General features: G+C 37.4%; 1 protein-coding gene across 6 annotated transcripts; it reads right to left on the bottom strand.

Moving 5' to 3' along the window:
* Nucleotides 1-213: 213 nt before the first annotated feature.
* On the bottom strand, nt 214-22495 carry LOC110805377 (uncharacterized). Of its 6 annotated transcripts, none has more exons than XR_008932593.1 (13): nt 22240-22495; nt 22047-22142; nt 21414-21497; nt 12979-13053; nt 11648-11728; nt 11438-11577; nt 9332-9595; nt 7350-7524; nt 6656-6739; nt 4694-4811; nt 4364-4435; nt 4186-4236; nt 1982-2118 (listed from the first exon to the last, which is right to left on the bottom strand). XR_008932593.1 is itself a non-coding variant. In XM_022010969.2 (12 exons), exons 1-12 carry the CDS (start codon nt 22369-22371, stop codon nt 401-403), a joined length of 1635 nt encoding a protein of 544 aa, XP_021866661.1. In that variant the 5' UTR covers nt 22372-22491; the 3' UTR covers nt 214-400. The 6 variants fall into 6 exon arrangements, 3 of the variants coding, with proteins under 3 accessions (XP_021866661.1, XP_021866670.1, XP_056699200.1); XR_002538005.2 differs by having other exon boundaries at nt 4314-4435; XM_022010969.2 differs by lacking the exons at nt 4186-4236; nt 4364-4435 and adding an exon at nt 214-586 and having other exon boundaries at nt 1919-2118; nt 22240-22491.
* Between the last annotated feature and the right edge of the window lie 277 nt (nt 22496-22772).

The raw sequence follows: 22772 nt of genomic DNA on the forward strand, positions 1-22772 counted from the left end.
GAGTAGTAGAATAAAGACAACAAGCATACAAAACTAACATGTCGTTCTATTCTACATCAACATATTTGGACAAGATCAAACCCCGACAACCCTCATTCAAGTACAAACCAAATCATTTCGTGAACCAAGTCAAATCAGTTCACGAGCCAAGTCAAATTCAAAAACAAAGATCGAATAAGATGATCAAATTATTAGAAATTGTACCCAAAAATATAATATCAATAAATCATTATTTTATCCCATATTTTGACTCTCTTATTTGCAAATTTGAAATTTGTGTATACAGAGATATCTATGTAGAAGGAAAAAGATACAGTGCTAAAATGAACAAGTACAAAAATATTAGTAGAAGGAACAATACTCCAAAATGGTTGGATCAACTTATACCACCATATTTGTGCTAGGTTGAACTCTTTTGAGCAATAATTGCCAGATTCCTTGGTGACAAAACAGGATCGAAAATAGGTAACATGAAAACTTCAACGCTTTCTTGCTCCTGCAGGAACAACAGTCTATCCAGCAGTATGAGTGTTTCAAAGACAGGCCCCAGAGCGGCACGCAAAGACCAGTAAGGCCCTATAATCCCCTGTAAGATATTGCAAAATCGCTTATAAGTTACAACTTATATTTCACACACTTCAATATATTAAGTGACAAATATCGTACTACGTATGATTCAACAGCCAAGAAATAACATACAACTTAAAAACATTCACAACACCCCAACATTACAAAAGCTCTAAGCAGTCAAATTGGGCATTTTAGCTATGCAGAAAATCTAAACCCAATAATCATCAACATGAAACATAATATTCCGCATAAATCACCTAGTTATTCTAACAAAATGTTGTCAGGTCCAGCAGCGAAATACTCTGTTAATTCAACAAAACCACAAGATACAGATAGCATTTGAGGTACTAACGACTTAATTACGGGCTTAGCACAGTCTACATAAAAAGTCAAATCCTAACTCCAATACAAAGAGACAAAAAAAACGCGAGAAGCTTAGCAACCACAATCTGTCCACACTAATTTAAAAGACACCTTAAATCTAGGAAATTACCTAAAAGTAGCCAAATCAACCATATACAGTAGGATATAGTCATTGGAAAACAAGGCCAGCCCAACCTGTGACCATTCTTATTTTCATCTTCCAAGATTATGAAGTTATGAAATAATTTCCAACTACTGGAATTCGTTCGTAATAACAACGAAACTCCATGTCTTATACACTTGAGTTCTCCTGCTTGTGATGTAACTTATTATTCATCCACTTGGTGGTATTAGTTTTCATTAGAAATCTATGACCCGAAGAAGGATATTTTATTTTATGAAAAAGTTAAACATGCAATGAGGTTCAGCAGAATCCTAATAAAATGTTACAGATTGAGGCCCATAAGACCACGTTGCACGAAGCTAAATTAGGAGCAGGATGAGTGTTGCTAACTAATTGTGTTTAGAACTAATATAATAGCCACATTTCATTCGGGATTATTTTCATAAAATATTTTTGTTTTTTTATAACCCTTCACTGTTTAAATTCTCCTACTGACTATTTATTCCTCTTAGGCTCTTACAGCAGAAAAGCTCAACATCATTTGCGACTTTTCTTTCCTTGAGCAAAAACGGAAGTGAAAATATTAAGAAACAAAAAGAGAGGAGAAAAGAGGGCGTAAACTAAAGATCTTGTTTGTGCCATAAGAGAAGGTAATGACTAATGAAACAATAACATTCCTCTCTCATTCCCTTTTTAGCAGTTCTTCACCATATTTTAGTATTTTAGTCACGGTATCAGCAGGTTAGCATGGATCACGTCAAACAGAGGCACAATTTGACCTGTAAAGAAACCGGGAAGGGAAGGGAAGGGAAGGGAGGGAAGGGAAGGGAAGGAACAAATATAGGATGCAAAGAGACATACAACAGAAGGCTGACATTCCCTCCAAAGTCCATCCAAATCCATATCCTGCGGAGGCTCAATGCCAAGGTGGCGGAGACCCGAGTAGCTAAACTTTTCAAAAAGAGTATACTTATCAACCCAACTCCCACTTCTGTCAGCAACACTGCATTGAAATCCATCAGTTGAAGAGTCCATCTCCACAGTTGTTTTGGATATTTCATCTGCACCAAGCACAAAAAGCATCAGTCCTAATTCTTAGAACCATGTGCTAAAATTGCAACTACAGATGTGAATCTGTAGCATATAGAGGTCTAGATAAATGCAGACAGATAATTTCACTCTATGCTCACTATAAATATCTAATTGCTATGAGTTCTTGGAGGGTATGTATGGCCACAACCATACCCCTAAGCCCTGCCTACCTATGTTATTTGGACTCTTCATTTAACCTCAAGTACCCGTGTCGGATCCTCGAAACAAGGACATGGTTATGGACACCAGACACTTCATTTTTTACCAAAATCATGAAAGTTTTTCACAAAATAACCAAGTCGGACACCTGGACACGGGTAACGTACCCGTGTCTGAAATGGGTACTGAGTCCGAGTAGCATAGCTGCCTACATCCCCTTCACCTCTCTGTCACTCTCTGACTCTCACCATCAAGTGAAGAAAGTAGGAAAAGAAAACCCGTGAAGTGGCCAACCCCCCATCTTATCTTTCTAATATCTCCGTCCCAGATATAAAAAATAATCTTCCCACCTCTAAATTCTGTTGGATCACAATAATCATTACATGAAAATCTACCAGATGTTCAGAAATATTAGTTTTCAGCATGTGAGCAGTTTCCTTTCCTTTCCCCCTCTTTCCCGTTGTTGATTACATTCCCTTTACCCCGTTAGAACCAAACGCCCCCTTATTATGATACTTCCTATTACGTCCATCCCCTATACGGGCTATACCCGATGCATTACAGATCAATGGTAGTGCATGAGTAAAAACAACAAACCAAAGGATCAACTAACAATACAAGAAATCAACAAAGGAAGGAACGTTCTAAATAAAAAAAACAAAGCTATAAACAGTAAGTCCCATAAAAGAGCTTCCAAGGATCACATATTTGAGGAGAATTGGCGATTTGAAGTATCTAGTTTTGGTTTTAATCAAAACATTCAAGAGCACATGTCTGTCATTTATAAATAAACAGAGCTCCAACCATAAAACTTTACTGTAGCAACAGTATTTTGTAAAAAGCGGCAATGGTGACCTTTTTTGAGAACAGGAAGAGCCCTTTACTAACTCCTAAAATAAAGGTGGAGAGAATGAAAGAAACGAGATGAATTAAGATTTAACAGCCAGCAGTACATACAAATGTCCTGTGTGAACTGTAAAGGAAAAAAATGTTAAACTAAATTCTTCAAATTAAAAGCCTCTTCCTTTAAAAGTTAGAGTTTTTCACACTAAAATCTAAGAACTAAGCTATATTATCTTCTGTTACTACTACTTTTTTCTAATCCCTTGTATGATGGTTAATTAAATCATTAAGGCATTAGCCAAAAGTTAAACTGTCAATATGTGTATGGGTCACAATTGTGGGTGGCTGATGTTCAAAAATCCCATGCCAATTATCATTCAGCATATTTGAGCCATGGGCATGAAGGTGTGAAACTTTGTTTCATGATTTGCCAAGACCCACTTAAGACCGTGGGTGCACCTTGGTTGGAACATGGTGGACGCTACCATAGTGAATATAATAGAAGTTATGGCCACGGAGTTCTGAAACTCTACTTCACGCCTGCAGGTCGATTCACCTCTTTCTCTGGTCACCACCTAGACATATACTCTGTTCCAAAAATATTGCAACATTTGGATTTTTACACTATTCTCACACTCCTCTTTGACCACCTTTTGTGATATATAAATAAGGGAAAATATAGTCACATGAGATGTTAGATTCGGCTCCATATATACTTTCAAACTTTTTATTGTTTTTACTTTTACTTCGTAGGTAACTACAGATGGTCAAAGTTGTGTGTTAGGAAGTGTAAAAGTCCAAACGGTTGCAATATTTTCGAAATGGAGGAAGTGTGATATAGGAATGGTGCCTTCATATGAATCATATGTGTATCCTCTCTCCCCAGCATCGACATCGGTGTCACTAGTCACCTATATTAAAATCTCACCTCACTAGCTCCAATCTACCTTCTCGTTGGTTGACAACTCACTTTGAGGTTGGGGTTTTCACATGAAAATACATATATAAAATAACGCAAGAGGGATTTCTCTCACCATTCTTGTTGGGTCCATTATCTCCCCCATCTCGGACCTATATACCAAGTCCTGTTACGTCACCGTTCAGTAGGGCCGAGTCAGAGGACATCGTAGACAGAAACACATACAAAAGATAATAAAACTACCTTGTAAAATCTTCAGAATAGTTAATTTGTAGACCTGTTATCCAACATACATGTTCATTACGCCTTTTGCATTCTTGGTATGCCTTAGTATTATTTGCTAGGTCAAGAATGTACTAGTACCCCTGATGGTAGAGAAACAGAATTTTTTTGTCAGAGTTTCAGAACATCTGCCATAGATTAAAAATTATCTACGAGTGCTAACTATGACAACAAAGACACCAGACAGGAAGACGCAATAACTATGTAACTGGTAGGTAAGATTGCAATTAGTGGTGTAATAATCCCGCTTGGGCTGGCTTAGACCGCAGCCCAAGCTCATGCAGATTGTAGTTCGCTTTTTTTAAAACTGATAGAATATCGGAAAATTAGCAAAAACTTACTTTCTGAAGAATCTAAAGAACAAGGATAACTCTTTTTCTGCTGGCGACATAACGCTTTCCCTTGACGACCTATTGAAGGACTTGTTAAAAGAACTTCTGGATAATATCGATCAAGGACCTGCAAAGGTACAAACAATGATATTAAAATTTTATGTCCTAGTAGTACTAAGTAAAACTTTGTATGTTTTAGTTAATTCAGTGGATCCCTTAGGTGTTTCGTCTCTTAGAGATATGGGCACAAAGAAACTTAGAAAAGGCTTGTCCAACCAATGAAACATAGTTCAAGATATCTGTTTTTGCACTCCTTCTCCATTCTCTTTCTCCCTCCTTCCTTTCCCAGCCACCACCACCTTTGCCTTGCCGACCTAGCATAACCACCACCTTCGCCCAGCCACCCTCATCGTTTTCCTTCACCAACAAACCATCGTCACTAAATCTCTTTTCACCCTGGCCGCCTCAAGTTGCAACCTCTGGCCTCCCTCATCCTCCTTTGCAACATTAACCTCTTGCCTCACCATCAACTCCAATGAAACCACCACCCCATTCATGCAACAGTACAACTTTATTAACTTGAATTTTAGAGTTGTATCACTTCATATGTGGAAGTTAACTAGTTTGCACAAACCATTTAATTGAGAATACTCCATTAACATCATCAAATTTTCCCCCCCTTCTATGAAAAGATTCATAACAAAACAAATGCATTCGCTTCACTAGTTCACTCTTAATTGCTATCTCACACCCTGAATTAGCAAAGTTTGTGGTGGGGTTGATGCTTCTCGGACGAAGCCATTTTCAATGCTAGATGAACTGGAATAACTTTATTTGACATGGATTGAGTTTAGAAATGAGAGGAGAGAAAAAGGTTATTTTGAAGGGCTGCTGCCTGCTGATGAAGTTTTTGGGGGAAGATTATTGGCTGTCTCTGATCCCAAAATTAATAAGTGAACATGAAAAGGATTCAGCAACCATATAAGTGCATTTTTCCAGATAATTCAATCTTGTCCTTATATTCTACAGCTGTTATTTGGTTAAAAGGATGTACCCGGTGCACAATGCTCCTGCTATTTAGCGCAAGGTCTGGGAAGGTCCAAATGTAGGCAGCCTTACCTTAATTTTTCATAAAGAGGTTGTTTCCAGGGATTAAACCCGTGAATTAGCGGCTTAGTTTTAAAAAGTGCGAAGCGCACTGAAGCGCAAAGCGAAAGCGCCCGCTTTTCGTAGGCGAAGCGCACCCGGAAATAAATAATCAAATTTCAAAAGCTCAGAAAATATGGAAAGAAAATATCAAAAAAAAAAATAGAGAAATCAAAACGATGAAAGAAAAATTCAGAATTCGACGGGAGAAATCACGCGAGAAGGCTAGAGAACTCCGGCTACGGGAGAAAATTGCACTAGGGTTTTCAAAAACTTCCTAAATATTCGTTTTTTTAAAAAAAAGAAATCATGTGATACTTTGAAAAAGAAGATTAGAGTCACGTGGCTTTATTTTTTATAAAAAAGGAGGGTCTGATGTGCCCAGACTACGGGAAGCGCAAAAGCGCTAGGAAGCGCAGAGCACCAAAGCGCTAGGAAGCGCGCGCTTCTTAAATGTCGCTAGGCTTCGGCTGACATAAGCGTTTTGCTGTGAGCTTCCGAGCTTTGAGCGCAAAAAAGCGCGCTTTTTAAAACTAAGATTAGCGGATAGCAAGTAGACACTTAACCATCACACCAAGGCATGCCTGCGATTTGGTTCTATGATCAAATTTGATCAAGGATCCAAATCCTCAACAGGCCAAAGTGGCAACTGGTAAGTGTGATTTCCTACATTCAAGTTACCATAGCTAGAAGGCCACAATTTAAACGTATGTGCTAGTTTGGGAGCCTGGAAATAGCGCCCACAATTCCAACAATCTTAGCATGGGGGGGCAGTAACTGTGTAACACAATCAAAAAGTAATCAAGAAACTACTTACTAGCATACCATCTGAAAGATAGCGCGGAATCCGTGCAAACCAAAATTTTGAATACCAGCGTCCTTCTCCAGACTCCGCCATCTTTCAGCACTCTGAAAATGTAAGACTAAGACTTTAGAATCAGGGCTTGAACACTACTCATATGACCTATAAAGCTAATATTTCAGAGGCAACCATAATTTTCTTTCCTTTATTGGTTAGAATTTGAGAATTCTAAGGTGGTCCTCCTAAAAGTGACCACCTTAGTACATTAAATCTTGACCCTCCAATTTTCTATTATTTCTTCTTTTCTTTAAAAAAGATTTCTTATACTGCATGTTTGTTGGAAATCTCCTACTCCCTCCATTCTTTGAATATTTGTCTTCTTTAGCAACTTATAGATAAATATATAAGTCAAAACATATGCATGTGGCATCTTGTTTGATCCGTCTCGATATGTAGATTCACAATATCAACATTTATAATTTTCTATTGCAGATATTTTAAGATATTTATGTTTCATTGTTGCATGGGAACTGTGCAAATAAAGGAACAGGACAATCAGAAAGAAACCGAGGGAGTAAACTAAACTAACTTTTTTGGGTATTTTTTAGACTATAGGAAATAATTTGGAAGAGGGAATAACAAAGAAAGAGAAAAAGCTTGGACTTGGAGAGAAATTAAAAATGTTCTTGCTCTAAAGTAAAGAAACCTAAACAATACCTGGCAAGCGAGATCACGTGCATTTTTACCAAGTGAAATATCCATGTGTTTAACCTCCTTGCTCACAGGAAAACCGCAGTTCAAAGTACTGTCTTCACATCCATTTTCTGACAGTAAGTTGTAGCAACAACCTATACTAATCACTGCCTTCACTTCCTTGCATTCTGCAAATGCCCTGTAGAAGCAACAGAGAGAACATGAATTCCATAAACATACAGATGCTTTGCCAACAGATCAACATACTAAGTATCCAATTAAAACTTTGGTCACCTACTTAAGTTATTTATTTTTAATTTGTTTGATTCTTTTTAAATCATTTGGGGTGGGCGATGGTCAGGAGGCTGCCAGAGGTGGGTGGTTGTGGCTTGTCAGGTGGTGGTGGTTGAGATGATCTTGCTAGTTCAGTGGTGGCTGCCGCTGATCAGGTGGGGTAGGGAAGAGAGGAGAGAGAAGAGAGAAGAGAGAGAAGAAGGAAGGGCAAAAATGTACATAGCCTTTGAGGTTACTAGTAATTACAAGAGGTATTTAGTAGCACCTTTCTAAAAAGGAAGTACCAGCTTTCTGTTCTTTTTGTTTCTCTTTAATTCTTTTATCAAACAAGCAAGGGAGGGGTAATGCCAGAAAGAGAAAGTTGGTTGAGATCACACCAAACCAAAAATCAGTGGCAACGAGACTAAATTTCGCGTGAGAGAAAACAGAAATTGGGGGAGTGATGACATCCAGTAACACGAGTTCTTCATCTCAACCCCTAATTCCAGTTGACAAAACGGTAAATTATTTTGGTACCTGAAAATGAAACCTCTTTTCAAGTCTCGAGAGGTATGGGACTTTGTTGAAAATGACTTTTAAGACACAAAGCCCAAAGAACCAGACCAGCCATTACGTGGAAATTGCAAGAAGGATGCCAAGGCTCTGTTCACAGTCCAACAAGCATTGGACAATTAACCATTTTCCAGAATTGCAGCAGCCAACACATCCCATGAATGAAGCATGGGATATTCTGAAGAGTTATTGGGAAATAAAAAGGTTATTGCTGTGAAATTGTAAACCTTACACTGTGAGTTTGAGTCCTTGGTATGCTAGATTGCTGAAAAAAGAATCAGTGCAAGATTCTTTGTCTAGAGTCTCGGGAAATGTTAATCATATGAGAACATATGGTAAAAATATCAATGATAAACCATTGTGGGTAGAGTATTAAGAAGTCTAGACAAAAAAATTGTTAATAGAGTTACTGCCCTTCATGAATATAAGGACCTGACTACTGATTCTTTCAAAAACTAATGAGTTACTAGCAAGCACATGAGGTTTTGATGAATAGGTCCAATAAAGAGAGTGAGTAAAACTGGAAAACTGGAGAACAGGAGAAGGCTTTTGTTTACAAGGGGGAAGGGGAATCTCCTTTTACCAAGGGCAAACCAGAAATTTTCGGAGCATGAGACGGAGATCCCAGACCTGGCTCGCTCCAGGCAGATGAAATTCCTCCTCCCCCAGACCCGGCATAAGAGAAAGGGCAAAAGGCAGAAGAGGAGGTTGAGGTTGAGGTGCGCCTCATCAAATTGCCTCGCCCAAACCAAAAACGTCACACAACCCATATCACCTTGCGCCTCAGCCTACCTTTTTATACACTGTTCGATACTGCAAGAAGTATGGTCATAAGGAAGCGAATACTGGAGCAACCAAAGGGGTGGAGCAGAAAGTTGCAAAGTTCACAAAGAAGGTGGACAAAGAAAGTAGATTGTTCATGGCTCATTCTCCCATTACAGATTTGGTTTGTCGACAGCAGCTGTTCAAAGTCTTCAAACCACATGTTCAGGATACCAAGAAAGTTTAACTATCAATATGAAGATCATAGGGAATCTAACTTATCAAGTGCATAGACTGAAATAAAAAACAACAAAATCAAATGTCGAACACACACACACATTGAAACATGTATATACCATGAGAACATACATCATATGTCACCATCAATAGAGACCTACCTCAGCATAGTCACTGATAAATCACCGCAAGCATGAAGACCAGCAAGAAGCAGCGATGATCCATTATCAGAATCAGCAGCACTGGATAGAAGTTGGTCTGCAATTTCAAATCTTGAAGAAGTATTCTTAGAGCTTTTTCCGTTGTGTTCTTTTTTATCAAATTCATCTTGCTGGCAGCAGTAGTTGCTAAAGCTTCTCAGCATGGACGAAGACAGTACATGGCATGTCATCGTCGTAGGCATTTTTGGTTGGCCCCTTGCTGATCTAGCACAGGAAAATGGTGCATCAGTTTGCTAGAAGAACATGAAAACAACAACTCACAATTTTTTTTGGGAAGTCCATAAAGGGTTTTCACCCTGAGTCGTTTGAATTATCTCATGTAAAATCCTTGTTTGGGTAAAATGAGATACTTCCTCTGTTCCCTAATAATGCAGCGATTGCCATTTAAGTAAGTTTTACCAATATTGCAACATCTCTATTTAAGGAACTCGGTATCTCCTTTCACACTACAAATACACAAGTTGCTCTTATTGACATTTCCTAAGCTCCTTACTCACCTGGGTTTGCACTTTTGTGGGTATTTCCCACGCTTTTTGTGGTTCCTTCCCACCACTCACCCACTTCCTTAATTTGTGTGCCCAAAATCCGTTGTTGGCTTGTTGCAATATTGGGGAACGGGGGAAGTAGTTTTTTTTTTTTTTTTTAAATTAGGTACTTAAGTGAAATTCATACCCTCTCAAATTCCTCATAAAATGACACCCAAAAAATATATCAGTTGTAAAGTTGCCTTGTTTCTTTCCTGAAATTGCACACTACAAATACAAAACCATGAACAGCTCTTTAAAACAATTGGGCTTTGAAAATCTTCCGGATTTTAAAATCCACATCCACAAGGACCTTAAATTTGGAATCAAAATTAAGAAACAGAAGTATCACACAAGAACTGAAACAGCATATAGATATATGGACATCTCGAAAGATTAGAAATTTAAAACTTTTTCTTTTTCTCATTTGTCAGCACTCCAAGAACCCCGTATTCCTAACTAAAGAAACAAAAAATGAACTCCGGAAATAAAGTTATTGTCCTTGAGAATTGGAAACAGCACATTGTGAATGGATCAATCTCAAACTTCAATAAACTACAATATGATTTAAGCCATTCTCTTTTGCGTAAGCCGTCTCAAACATAGCTTGAGAAACTGCATCTTCTCAGGGAGAAAGGAGGGTCAGAAACTCGGAATACTATAATGATTCAAGAAAATTCCTTCATGCAAATGCAATGGGATCTTCAGGTATGACAGCTTAGATATCAAAAATACCTGATGATGCCAGAATAAACATGCCTACCAATTTTGTGGCATTTATTCATAGCATAAGCGTATAACATCCTAAGACAGTAGAAATTCCGTTTATGTAATACCCGTAAGTCATCAATTTATGATAGCCAATGCCCACCTAGCTATATTTCTTCCATGGCAGGAATTAACACAATACATCATTATTGAAGCCTATACTACAAATGGACCAATGTACTGGAAGCCATGTAGATCACCTTGAATCACACTGATAGAGACATCAACCAAATGCATGTGCATAAAATTTGAATCAAACCCTTAACCACAAAGATATATAACCAAACCCGGCCAAAATTAAATTTCTATCTCTTCAAGTTAGTAAATTCCAAAGCATATACTTCTATAAAATCAACGACAATAGATTACGCACATTTCGAACATCTGCCCAAATTATTTATTGAATGGGCTAAAGTTCAAGTGAGGCTCACTTCAAATAACACAAATGCAGAATGTCTATAGGACATCTACATCAAAACAAAAATTTATTGGGAAAATTCTACATGGTAACCCTGTTGTCTGACCTCTGACAGTCTCGGGTTGGTAACCAAAAACAATGTCAACTCCAAAAAAGCAGGCCTCAACTATTACTTAGTAGTACGGGGTAACAGTTGCTAACTTGCTACCCCTCACAAAGTTGGAAAAAAAATATGTGAATCCATTTCTTTAAAATAGGAATCTAAAGAAGCCCACGAATATTGTCACCTTTAAAATAAAGACGTGCATGATTTAGTTTGAAAATGAGAACTCATACCCAGAATTACGTAGCTTAGCCGCATAGTGCTTCTTGATTCTCTCTGCACGTACGTTTGTAACAATTCCATGGTGAGAAGAAGCATCGATGGCAACCACAGGTAGCTGGTATTGAAAGGCAAGAACCAGACTAAGGTACCCCTGTTGTAAATGGTTGATTAGCTAGATATTTTAATCTTGGATCCGAAACACGTGAAACAAGATTATGTACCTGACCAGCACCAACATCAATCACTGTCTGAGCTCCTATTTTTCTTGTTATACAACTAACAACCGAAGACAAAACCTCAACCTGCACAACAAAAGTTTTCTTTCATTGGCCTATATTACAAAGTTTTACTCGTATTCTGCAAACCATTTTGTGTTTTTTGTTTTTCTAAAAGAAATTATCATCCCTATGCATTCAATGATTCCAGTCCCTAGGTCGAATACTAATATTGCCTAAATAAATACACGGCAATGTTGCAATAGAGTTCCTACCATAAATTTGCTCATTTCTTAATGTTAAATTGTTAACTATAGTACAGTCAGAGACCCAGAACTAAAAATAGATGCCAATATGTGATAACTGGATCAAATTTCTGACCTTATAATATAGCTTTTAGCTTGGTAAAACATTCACTCGAATGAATGGGACATTCAAAAGGATTGAACCAGCCAGTGACTTTCATTACTTTCATTACTGCTAAGTCAATTGGAGAGAGACCTGGCTAAAACCAGGTCAAGTTTTAAATTACACCCAATCAAGAAATTCCAGCAATCCCCAGTTAAAGAGGCTAAAAGCTTAGCTTTAGCAACTTCAAAAGCAGATTACACAAAATTCTAGCGTGATAAAAGCCTGCACATATTCATATAACCAAAATTCTATTTTCAAGAAATAGAACCCTCTATTTTAGTGTCTTCAGATAATGTTCTTAAGCAGAAACAAGTTCAAGGTTCACAACTAGAAAGGATTTCCTCGGAAATGTGTAATCATAGTAGGTAACTTGCATGCTACCATGCAATCACTGAGAAAAAGGAGAAAAAAAAAAAAAAAAAAAAAAAACACAACAAAAAAGGATGTTCATAACGGAGTATGTTCCGTTAGGTCTTGCCTTTTGAGGTGTAACCTTTCTGGTGTAAAACTTCTTAAAGGCGAGATAATTACAACCACAAGAAAACAACCAAAATAAATACATTACTACCATAATTATAACCACCAATGAACAACCACGACAATAAACACAACCACCATAATTACAACCACGACAGAACATACAAAAAAATCATTAATTCGAGATTTGGGAATGTCCACATATACAAGTCAAAGAGAAAGTATAAATTACTACCTGCAACACTGAAAAAGATAATGCTTTTAAGTAGTACTAAACCCTACTTTCAGTTAATCAAAAAGTTTCAAATGGACTACATGTCTACATTTATCCAATAACATAGTTTGTGAGGCCAAAAATACAGAAGGTATTGCGAGGGAAGAAGGTGCATATGTTATGGTCAAAAGAAAAGGCTAAAGGGCACTATTTAAAGAAAAGGTTAAATACTTACTTCATGCTTTTTCTTGGGATTCATTCCTTGCGAAAGGACACTATTTAATGATGTCATGCTCATGCCAGGAAATACCTGTAAGAAACCAATGACAAAATAATAGCATAAGTTTTACACACTAGATGAAAAGGAAAGCTATCATCCAGTATCGAATTTTAAACATTACCATATAAATAGGCAGCATAGAATATTTTTTGCATGCTTGAATATTTAATTTATTGGTACTCCCTCAATCAAAAACTATGGTTGCTATGATAGGTTACTTTAATCTAACAATGTGACAATCATGCAGACAGGGATGAAACAGCGAAATTAAATAGCCAAAGTCATCCTGGTCATCAATTGGTGGCATAATGACTTAAACTCTACTAAATGGATATTACGTTCACAAATTGCCAAGGATAGAACATAGAGCATCGAACAAGAAGCTATCTCACATGTTCAATGGTAGCACTACAGACCCTGAGGCCTGAGCTATATTGCCCCTGTTTGTACCGAGGGTAAAGTAGTTTCCCAACTGCAGGTTGAGGTTGATAAATGTACTGAAAAATGGGCAAATGCGTGGTAATGTTTGTTTTAGGGGAAACTCCAACTATTGCTTCTGTATTGAGATTTATGGCCAAAGAGTGGAATAATGTTGCTACCCTAAAGTTTGCACGATGGTGGCTATTTTGCTGAACTTTAGATCAATGGAGGATAGGAATGAAATACTGTTTGTTGGATCTCAGTTCTTCTATGGTAAACCTGCTATCATTAAGCCATGGTCTTCTCATTTCAGCTTCCATGATGAAGTGTTAAAGGTGATTCCCCTATGGATGAGATTTTCCAATCTTCCCCCTGAACTGTTTGGGGGATGATTCTCTTAGCAGGTTGAGTACTGTGATTGGGGTGCCCTTATTTGCTGATGAATGCACCACACAACAATTAAGGATTTCTTTTTGCTAAGGTTCTCATTGAAGTTGATGTCACCAGGCCTTTGCCCTCTAGCATTGTAGTTGCAGATGCCAGTGGGAAGGAGTTTGTGCAAGTTGTGACTTATGACGGGAAACCACCATACTGTAAGAAATGTTGTCTTGTTGGGCATGATTGTGAAGTTGCAAGTACAAGGCTAGAGCACCTGTGAAGAAAGTTGTGAAGAAGTGGGTGCCTAAGAGAACAGTTTCAGAGGTTGTGCAAGAACTGTTGGTGCTAATGGAATTGTGCATAATCCAATGGGTACTACCACAATGGTTCACTCTGGGGATGATGCTGGGTGGATGAATGCTAGAAAGACTAGACAGAAGGCAGGTTGCCCATTTCAGAAACACCTATTCGGAATTCATTCAGGGTGCTGAATCAACAAGAAGCTATGCAGCATGTAGAAGAAGAAGAGGAGAGTGATGATGAGAATGTAGGGGAGCCCCCTGGTAACACCTCCTTTCTCTTTCAATGATTGTGTGTTCGTGGAATGTTAGGGGCATAAATGACCTCATTAAGACAAGGAATCTTAAGAGATTCTTGTCTGATAATAACATTGATATCGTTGTTGTTCTTGAAACTAGAGTTAAATGTAAAAATACAGTTAGAATTCAACAAAAACTTGGTAATTGCTAGAAGTGGGCTTGTAATTCTCATTGTAACCCTAGGGGTAGAATTTGGCTAGATTGGAGATTCATGAATGATTCTAGTATTCTACTGTCCTGGTTACTCATGAACAATTTATTCATGGGGAGTTGGTGGACTCCAAAGGGAAAACTGTTTATCTCTTCACAGAATCCATTCTAACCAGGAAACCATTGTGGATTGCTCTCACACGTATGGTTGCTTCTGTAGGTAATATCCCTTGGCTCCTCTTAGGGGATTTTGATGTTGTTTTGTCACAACATGATAGGATCAATGGAGCTGGTATTACTAGCTATGACACACAGGATTTTGAACAATTCTTACTTCACACTTGTGTGCCTGAACTTAAAGCTACATGGCACTTTTACTCTTGGAGTAATAAAGGGCTTGGAGATGATAGAATTACAAGCAGAATAGATAGATCTTTGGGGAATGGGATTGGATGATGCAATATGATCAAATCTCTGTTGATTATATGCACCCTTCCATTTCTGACCACTCGCCTCTTCTCATTCAATTTGGGGAAGATCACAAAAAAGGAGGAAGACCATTTAAGTTCTTTAATTTTAAGGCTGACCATTCAAAGTTTGAGCAAGTTATGGCTGCTGACTGGCACAAACCCGAAGGGCACCCCACTTAGCGGAGTTTGGTTTAAGTTGAAAAGGCTCAAAGTAGATTTAAAGAAGCTGCATAAGGAGGAATTTGCTGGGATTATGAGAAGATCTCTACTGCTCAGCAAGAATTGGAGGTGATTCACTCCAACTTACTGGATGATCCTTCACTTACAGGTTGAAGAAAAATGTCATACTGAGAAACACTCAGGAAATGGTTGTCAGTTCTAGAATCTGCTTTGAAACAGAAAGCTAAGATCCACCGGCTTGCTAATGGGGACTCTAATACTCGTTTCTTCTTTGCCTCAGTCAAACAAAGAAGAAGTTTGAATAAGATTTCTGTGTTGTATGATGATCAAGGGGTGAAGCTTACTGAGTGAAATTCAGAAATGCTATAAGAATCTACTTGGTTGAGCTGCTGTGTCTTTGCCCAAGTCTGATATTCCCACTCTTAGGAGTGGCTCTAGGCTTTCTTCTGAAGCTGCTCATGCTCTTAGTGCTCTTGTTACTACCTCAGAAATTGATAAAGCACTGAAATCTATTGATGACAGTAAAGCTCCTGGGCTTGATGGGTACAATGCTGTGTTTTTTAAGAAAACTTGGCACATCATTAGAGAGGATGTGTATAAAGTTGTCCTTTATTTCTTTCAAACTGGGAAGATGTACAATGGAGTCAATTGTACCTCAATTACCCTAGTTCCTAAAATCATCAATACTTTTCAGGTGAAGGATTTCAGGCTAATAGCGTGTGTACAAACTAATCTCTAAGATCCTAACTGCTAGACTGCAAGGGGTGATTACAGAGGTGGTCAGTGACTGAGTAGGTACATTGCTGATAACATTTTCCTTGCTACTGAACTCATTAAGGGTTATGGTAGAGCTCACATTTCTCCAAGGTGTGTCCTGAAAATTGATCTAAAGAAGGCATATGACTCTATTGAGTGGACTTTCATTGAAACTGTAATGCAAGAGTTGTAATTCAAAGTGGATGATGGCCGGTTTAACTACAGTTTCCTATTCAGTCTTGATTAATGGGTTTCCTACTTCCCCTTTCCAAGCAAAAAAAAAGGTTTAAGACAAGGAGACCCTATCTCTTCCTTTCTCTTTGCTATAGGGATAGAATACCTCTCTAGGTGCATGAATCAGTTGAAACACAACCCAGACTTTCATTTCCATTCAAGATGTGAGAAACATAACATCGCTCACATGAACTTTGCTGATGATTTACTTCTGTTTCTTAATTCAGCATTTCCTTGTGTTTAGCTGAATTAAATCGTTGTTTTTGTTTTTGTTGCCACAGCAAATGTGATCTTAGTTCAGCTCCAACTGGGTGCTTTTCAGAAGTGAACTTCTGCTTCAGGGTTGGAAGCTAATATGAGCAAGAGCAACATATATTTTGGTGGTAGTTCTGCAGAGGTTTCTTCTCAAATTCTAGCCTCTGGGGGGATTACAGATTATAGAGGGTAGCTTGCCATGTAGATATCTAGGAGTTCCCTTATCTCATAGAAGGTTGAATTACCATGATGGATAAAATTTTAGCTAGAGCTAAAGTCTGGTCAGCTAAGTTTCTCTCCTATGCTGCAAGGCTTTTGTTGATTAAAACAATACTCTTTGGGATGTAGACCTTTTGGTGCCAGATTTTCATCTTGCCAAAAAGAATTATAAAGGAAGTTGAAGCTTTCTGCAAAATTTTCTTGTCGACAGGAGATACTATCAATTCCAAGAAAGCTCTTGGGACAAGCTCTATTTGCCTAAGTCATCAGGTGGGTGGAACATCAAGAACATTGCAGATTGGAATAAAGTGGCTATTAGCAAATTGTTATGGGCTTTGGCTCATAAATAAGACAAATTATGGGTGAAATGGGTAGATAGTTACTATATGAAAGGGCTGGATCCTTTGAGTTGTTCTATTCCTAACACTTGTTCTTGGGCATTGAAGAAAATCTTTGGCTGCAGAGATATAATTCAACAAGTTGGAGGTTTGCATAACACCAATGTTGGAAGTAAATTCTCTATTAGCAAGGTTTATAAGCAACTCCAGGGTGATCATGTTAAAGTTTCATGGAGAAGAGTGATATGCAATAATAAAGCTAGCCCAAGGGGTGTGTTTGTGACTTGGTCAGCTGCTCTTAACAGACTTGCTACAACTGATAGGCTACTCCCTTGGGGGATTCAATGTATTGATCCGTGTGTCTTGTGCAATTCTGGTAAAGAGCCAATTGAACACTTATCTTTGACTGTTCTTTCTCTGCTGAAATAATCTGGCAGAAAGTTCTGCTTGTGTTTGGGAATCAACAAGTGCGGTTATGGTTTTGATCAGGAGCTTCATATTGCTGCCCACCATAGTAGGAAAGCTGCAGCTAGTTCTCAGCTTTACACTATGTGCTTCTCTGAAACAATTTACTCTATTTGGCTACATAGGAATTCCATTGTGTTTAGTGGCGCCAATAAATCTGTCTCTCTCATTGTAAAAGAAATCCTGTTTAAGGTTTCTTGTAGATGCTCTAATGAGCTTAGAGATAAGCTCTTGTATTAGTGGCTGATAGCTACTGTTGCTGGTCTTGTGTTGTTGGTGTTTAGGAGGTTTTGGGCTGTAATCTCTATAACTTGAGTTCTTTTTACTCAAGGTCCTTTGGTTTTTAATACAATTATTAATTGCCAAAAAAAAAAAGCTATCTAAGAAACTAGCTTATGGAATATAGGTCGATTTGGATTTGAAAGACTGAAACAAGTAAAGAAATTTCCATATAAACATATTAATAACGCGTAGGCAAGAAACGTGTACCCCTGATTCTTATTTGCAAGCTCCATTGTTGTTGATGTTTAGTGATTTAGTCCAAGGTAAGGTCTCATATCCCACTCCAATACTTCTTTATTTATGTTATCCTTCTAATTAACCTTTCAGCTCTATTTGCTTGACGGAAAACATTGTTCCAGAAAATGATATTCCATTCTCCTTTGTTTTTTATTTTTAGGTTAAGGGGTGGAAATAATTTCCCCAAAGGTTGAAAACAATTTTCCCAAGGTGGAAAACATCTTCCTTGGAATGCCGCATTTTCCTCTCTACTCCCTTGCACTTTTCTATTCTCCTTCCATCCATCCTCTCCTTCTCACCTTCATTTCCTTTCTTTCTGTAACTTTTCTTGTAAGGAATCAAACAAAGAAAAATGATTTTACAATTGCGTTTTGCCTTGAAAATTGTTTTCGATGGAAAATCATTTTCCATTGAAATTGTTTTGCATGGAAAACCATTTCCAATTGAAAATATTTTCCTGTAGAAACAAACGGGGCATTAGTAAAGCTTTATAAAGTTCCAACCTTAACAGACGATCCATAGGGTACTTGTTGACATTCCACTCTCCCACAAACAATTCTAGGTTCACTAAGGATCTGTTGGAAAATTTTGGAGATTTTATTTCAAATCAAATATATTTTCAACTTATAGTATCAGCTTAATCAGATGTCAAGAAACTTCAATCAAGTACACTAAGAAGATGAATGAAAGGATCAAATTCCTGAGAATAACAAAAATACCATTAATTGCTACGAGTTCCAAACTTTCTGGCTGAAGAAGAACCAAATTTACAAGAATTAAGCCTTAAATAACAGGTCGTAGTCCTGCAACGTTATGAAAGTGATCATAAAATAAGGTCCAGAGTTGGTAGGAACCATTCCTACACAACTTGAACAAACTCCTAGTCATCTGATAATATTGGTTTGTTTTATCACTGATTAACAATTATTGTTATCAAATATCCTCTTTGCAGCTAAGAATTTTTTTGGCGAAAATTACTGTTTTCATTACCAAAAAAGGTTACTCAAAACATGTGAGTTTAACAAACACAACCAGAAGGAATATAAAAAACATAAGCAACCTTATGCCGACAGATTCATGAACTACAACAGAACAGCATAGCAAACTGCAACTGGTGAACCAATTTGTCTAAGAGCATCAGCATTCTAACCTCCTCCCACCTTCTGGAAGGATTGAGAGGGAAGAACTTTTCATTTCATCCGGAGGAACCAGCACTACAGAAATAAACACCCTTGCAGACCTTGCAGGATAATTCTCATAAAATTACAACATTTGCACAAACCACAGCAAAGATCAGTCGGACAAACTCCCAAAACCAAACTACAAACCAGCTTTAACAGCACACAAAAAGGAAGAAAAAAAAATAGTGGCAGCAGAACCCACCAGCACTTTCAGACTTGCATAAAAATAGACCCAGCCACAGACGACAACTTCAAAATTCCAGCAACAAATCATTTCTGAACTGTTCAGCAGAAAATTTGGAAGATTGTCCCCCTGATAACCACTTCCCAGGGTTCACCTTGATTAGCTTATTTCCTACTTCTTAGACTACTTCAGCAAAAATGATTCTGTATAAACTGATATTGAGCCTTTGACTGTTTACGTTTCTTAAGTGCAATATGAATTTCATCTTTCATGTCACAATTCAACAACCTTGGCAGCTCAGCGGGGTTGACCATAAAGCTGCACTACAATCACATTTATATATCGGATGCTGAAACTCTCTCTTTCAGCATCATAAAGACAACTACGCCAAAGGGCACACACTGCTGATCTGCCAAATGCTAGCAGTCTTTCATAAGTCACCAACTAAGAGACATAAAATTTTTGGGAGTTTCCATATTATTGCAAATTATTCTTCTCCACTTGACTTTCTGGTGACCGCCACTCAACAACTTATAAATTTAACTGTTTAACATAAAAACTACTAGCTTTGAGGGTTGATCATCATCCTTCACATTGATCAAAGCATTGCCTACAGCTCAAATTTTTCCTCACTAACCAAGAAAGAGCGTCTGGAGATGTGGAAGCCGCAAACTTTTACCCACCACCAACCTTGTACAACCAAATTATTTGTCAAGAAATCAACGCTCTTTTGAGTTACTGACATCTCTGATCCACAAGAAAATCCCCTAATATATTTTGATTTCCTTCAGAATTATTTGGCATAATAAACATCTTGACACGAGAGTGTCTCCAGGCTAAAAAAATGACCTTAATAATCTGTAGCTTTCCTACATAAGAGAGGTGTCTAATAGTCCTGGATCTAGCCAATTTTATCCACCAATGGCTTACATAAAACGTATATATGAAACCTTATTAGAAATAATGAAACTCCTAGATAACTAAAAGGAAGAGTCTCTCTAGGCATCTTCAAATATCACATAAAATTTGCTGCATTTCTTTGCTAATTTCACAGACAAACACACATTTTTTTCTCAAAATAAGCTTCAAAACAAGAAGCTTATGAAAACACCATATTAGCCTCAATGAAAGCTCCAATCAACATAGAAAGAGAGATATGATGAGCTCTAGCAAACATAAGGTATGTAATAGTAAGCTCTTACATCTAGAGTGAAACAAACTCATAACCCAAGGAACAACTTAGAAAAGAAACTCAGCTCACTCAGTTTCCAGAAAAGATCATTCAATGGAGTCATTATCTTAACATGTCTCTCGAGAAGTCGAGATATGTGCTTTCTAGTATATCTTTTGATAAGCCCAATGGAAAACAATGACATTATCAGACAACTGCCAACCTGAAATAAATCAAGCTTGAAAGCTACTAACCCCCAGTGATTGCATTCTTGTAGTAGGAATTCGAGACAGTAGTTTGTAATAATAGTACAGCAAGTTATTAAACTAAAGTCTTTAACAAAGGTAGGATCATTAAGTAGTAAGAGCACAACTACGTGCTCAAGGAGAGTGACTATAAAATTTGCTTCACAGCTGCATTTCCCAATGCCACACTCAAAATAGGACCTTTTTCTCACAGTTGGACTTGGAAGTCTAGCATCGACAATATAGAAGCTTTGAGAGCTTAGTTCAGAACCTTATGATTTCATCTCAAAATTCACAAGGATATTCTAAATTTTGCCCCTGATCATTGAAAATGATATTATCCCGTCTCTACTACATCTTCCCGCAAGAGCTAAGTGAAAAAATGATGATTTAAATCTCCCAAAAATCCCATCCTTTGAAAGAGAACAGTGGCTTAAGGAAATCCCTCCATCAAACAATACAAAGCCATTAGAACATATAAATTGTTTACCAATCAATATACAGCATTTCAATGCGTAAATGGGTAAGACGTCATTAGAACAAAGCAATGGGAATACTATATGAAAATTATAGCCATTTAAAATCACAGAGAAAACTCAACATGAAAATATTTGAGAGTTTAATACCTTTTCGAGCTCTGCTTGTTCTCGGGGAAACGCAAGCAATCTGGCGGTGAGTACATAACTCTTAAGAGAAGCTGGCCAGTGGTCCTGCAATTTTTAAAAATTAACATCCATCATTTGTAACATTATGCATCAAAGTCAAATGAAAGAACAAACATTAGAGACCATTTATTGACAGTTATTTCAAGTAGAAATTAACCTATTCATTAGAAAATAAAATTTAAAAATTTAAAAAAAAAAAAAAAAAAAAAAGACAAAGCTCTGCATTCTGACAGCAATAATTCTCCAATAAATGTATTCCGCAACCCCTGTGATGATAACTGAAGTATTAGAATTGTAATTACTCGTACACGGAATAAGTATTCTGCATCACACGGACTTACAAACTAGTATAAAGCAGAAATATCGATTGACTGGTCGAATTGAAAGAGAACTAAACAGCCATAATTCTCTAATCAATATATTCTGCGAGCCCTATAATTACTATTAGAATTATCACTATTGGTATACGGAGTAAGTATTCTGCACCGCATGGGCTTAAAAACTAGTTATGAAGCAGAAATGTCGATTGAATTATTGAATTGAAAAAGCACTACAAAAAAAGAGCATGTTAACCAGATTATAGTGAGTATAAACCTGAATAATTCCAGAAGGAATCTGGAGAAGATGCTCAACAGGTTCATGTTTCAAGCAATCAATCCAATCTTTATCAACTACTTCCCACAATCGATCCTGGATTAAAAGAAAAAAATTGAACTTCAGGGGGAAATTGTGAGTAAAAATCAAGACAAGAGTAAAATTGAAATGCAGAATTGCTAGAAGTTGAAACCTTGAGGAAATTGACGACATTAGCTTGGAAGAAAAATTTGTAAGATTTGAGGAAATCAACAATCGCGTTAATCCATTCAAGGGTTTCAGTAGCTGTGTTGCACGAGTACTTGTTGCTTCTTAGTTCCATCATTCAATAGAGTGATAGACCCAGTAAATGTAAATTGCTCGTTCATAGAAGTTTAGAATAGCCAGTGGTTTTACAGAAATTAGCCGCTTCGAGACTGAGCCTATTGACAAGGCCGTCCCTGACTTTTTGGTGGCCCTTGGGCGAAATAAAAATTTGAGGCCTGTACTTTTAAAGGTACAGGGATAAAAAAGTTGTTCGTAGATATAATGTACTTTTTATATTGAAAAATGATGTAAATCATTCGTATTCGCTTTTTAAAACTTAATACTACTTTCTATATCTAACTAAACTACCAAAAAAAATTTACACTATTATAAAATAGGAAGGGATACTTAAATTTAAAAATGAAACAACAATGATGTAGTAGTGGACCATCTAAGAGCTTTAGCAAGGAGGTTGAAATA

The sequence above is a fragment of the Spinacia oleracea genome, chromosome 4, assembly GCF_020520425.1.
Source record: "Spinacia oleracea cultivar Varoflay chromosome 4, BTI_SOV_V1, whole genome shotgun sequence".
NCBI classification, from domain to species: domain Eukaryota; kingdom Viridiplantae; phylum Streptophyta; class Magnoliopsida; order Caryophyllales; family Amaranthaceae; genus Spinacia; species Spinacia oleracea.

What these genes read in the sequence shown, in the direction of transcription:
- LOC110805377 (XM_022010969.2), bottom strand. Translation starts at nt 22,371, where the DNA reads ATGATGGAACTAAGAAGCAACAAGTACTCGTGCAACACAGCTACTGAA. An exon ending in CACGTGATCTCGCTTGCCAG is followed by an intron (nt 6,740 to 7,349) that starts GTATTGTTTAGG and finishes TTACATTTTCAG; the next exon opens with AGTGCTGAAAGATGGCGGAG. An exon ending in GGGAATGTCAGCCTTCTGTT is followed by an intron (nt 587 to 1,918) that starts GTATGTCTCTTT and finishes AATATCTTACAG; the next exon opens with GGGATTATAGGGCCTTACTG.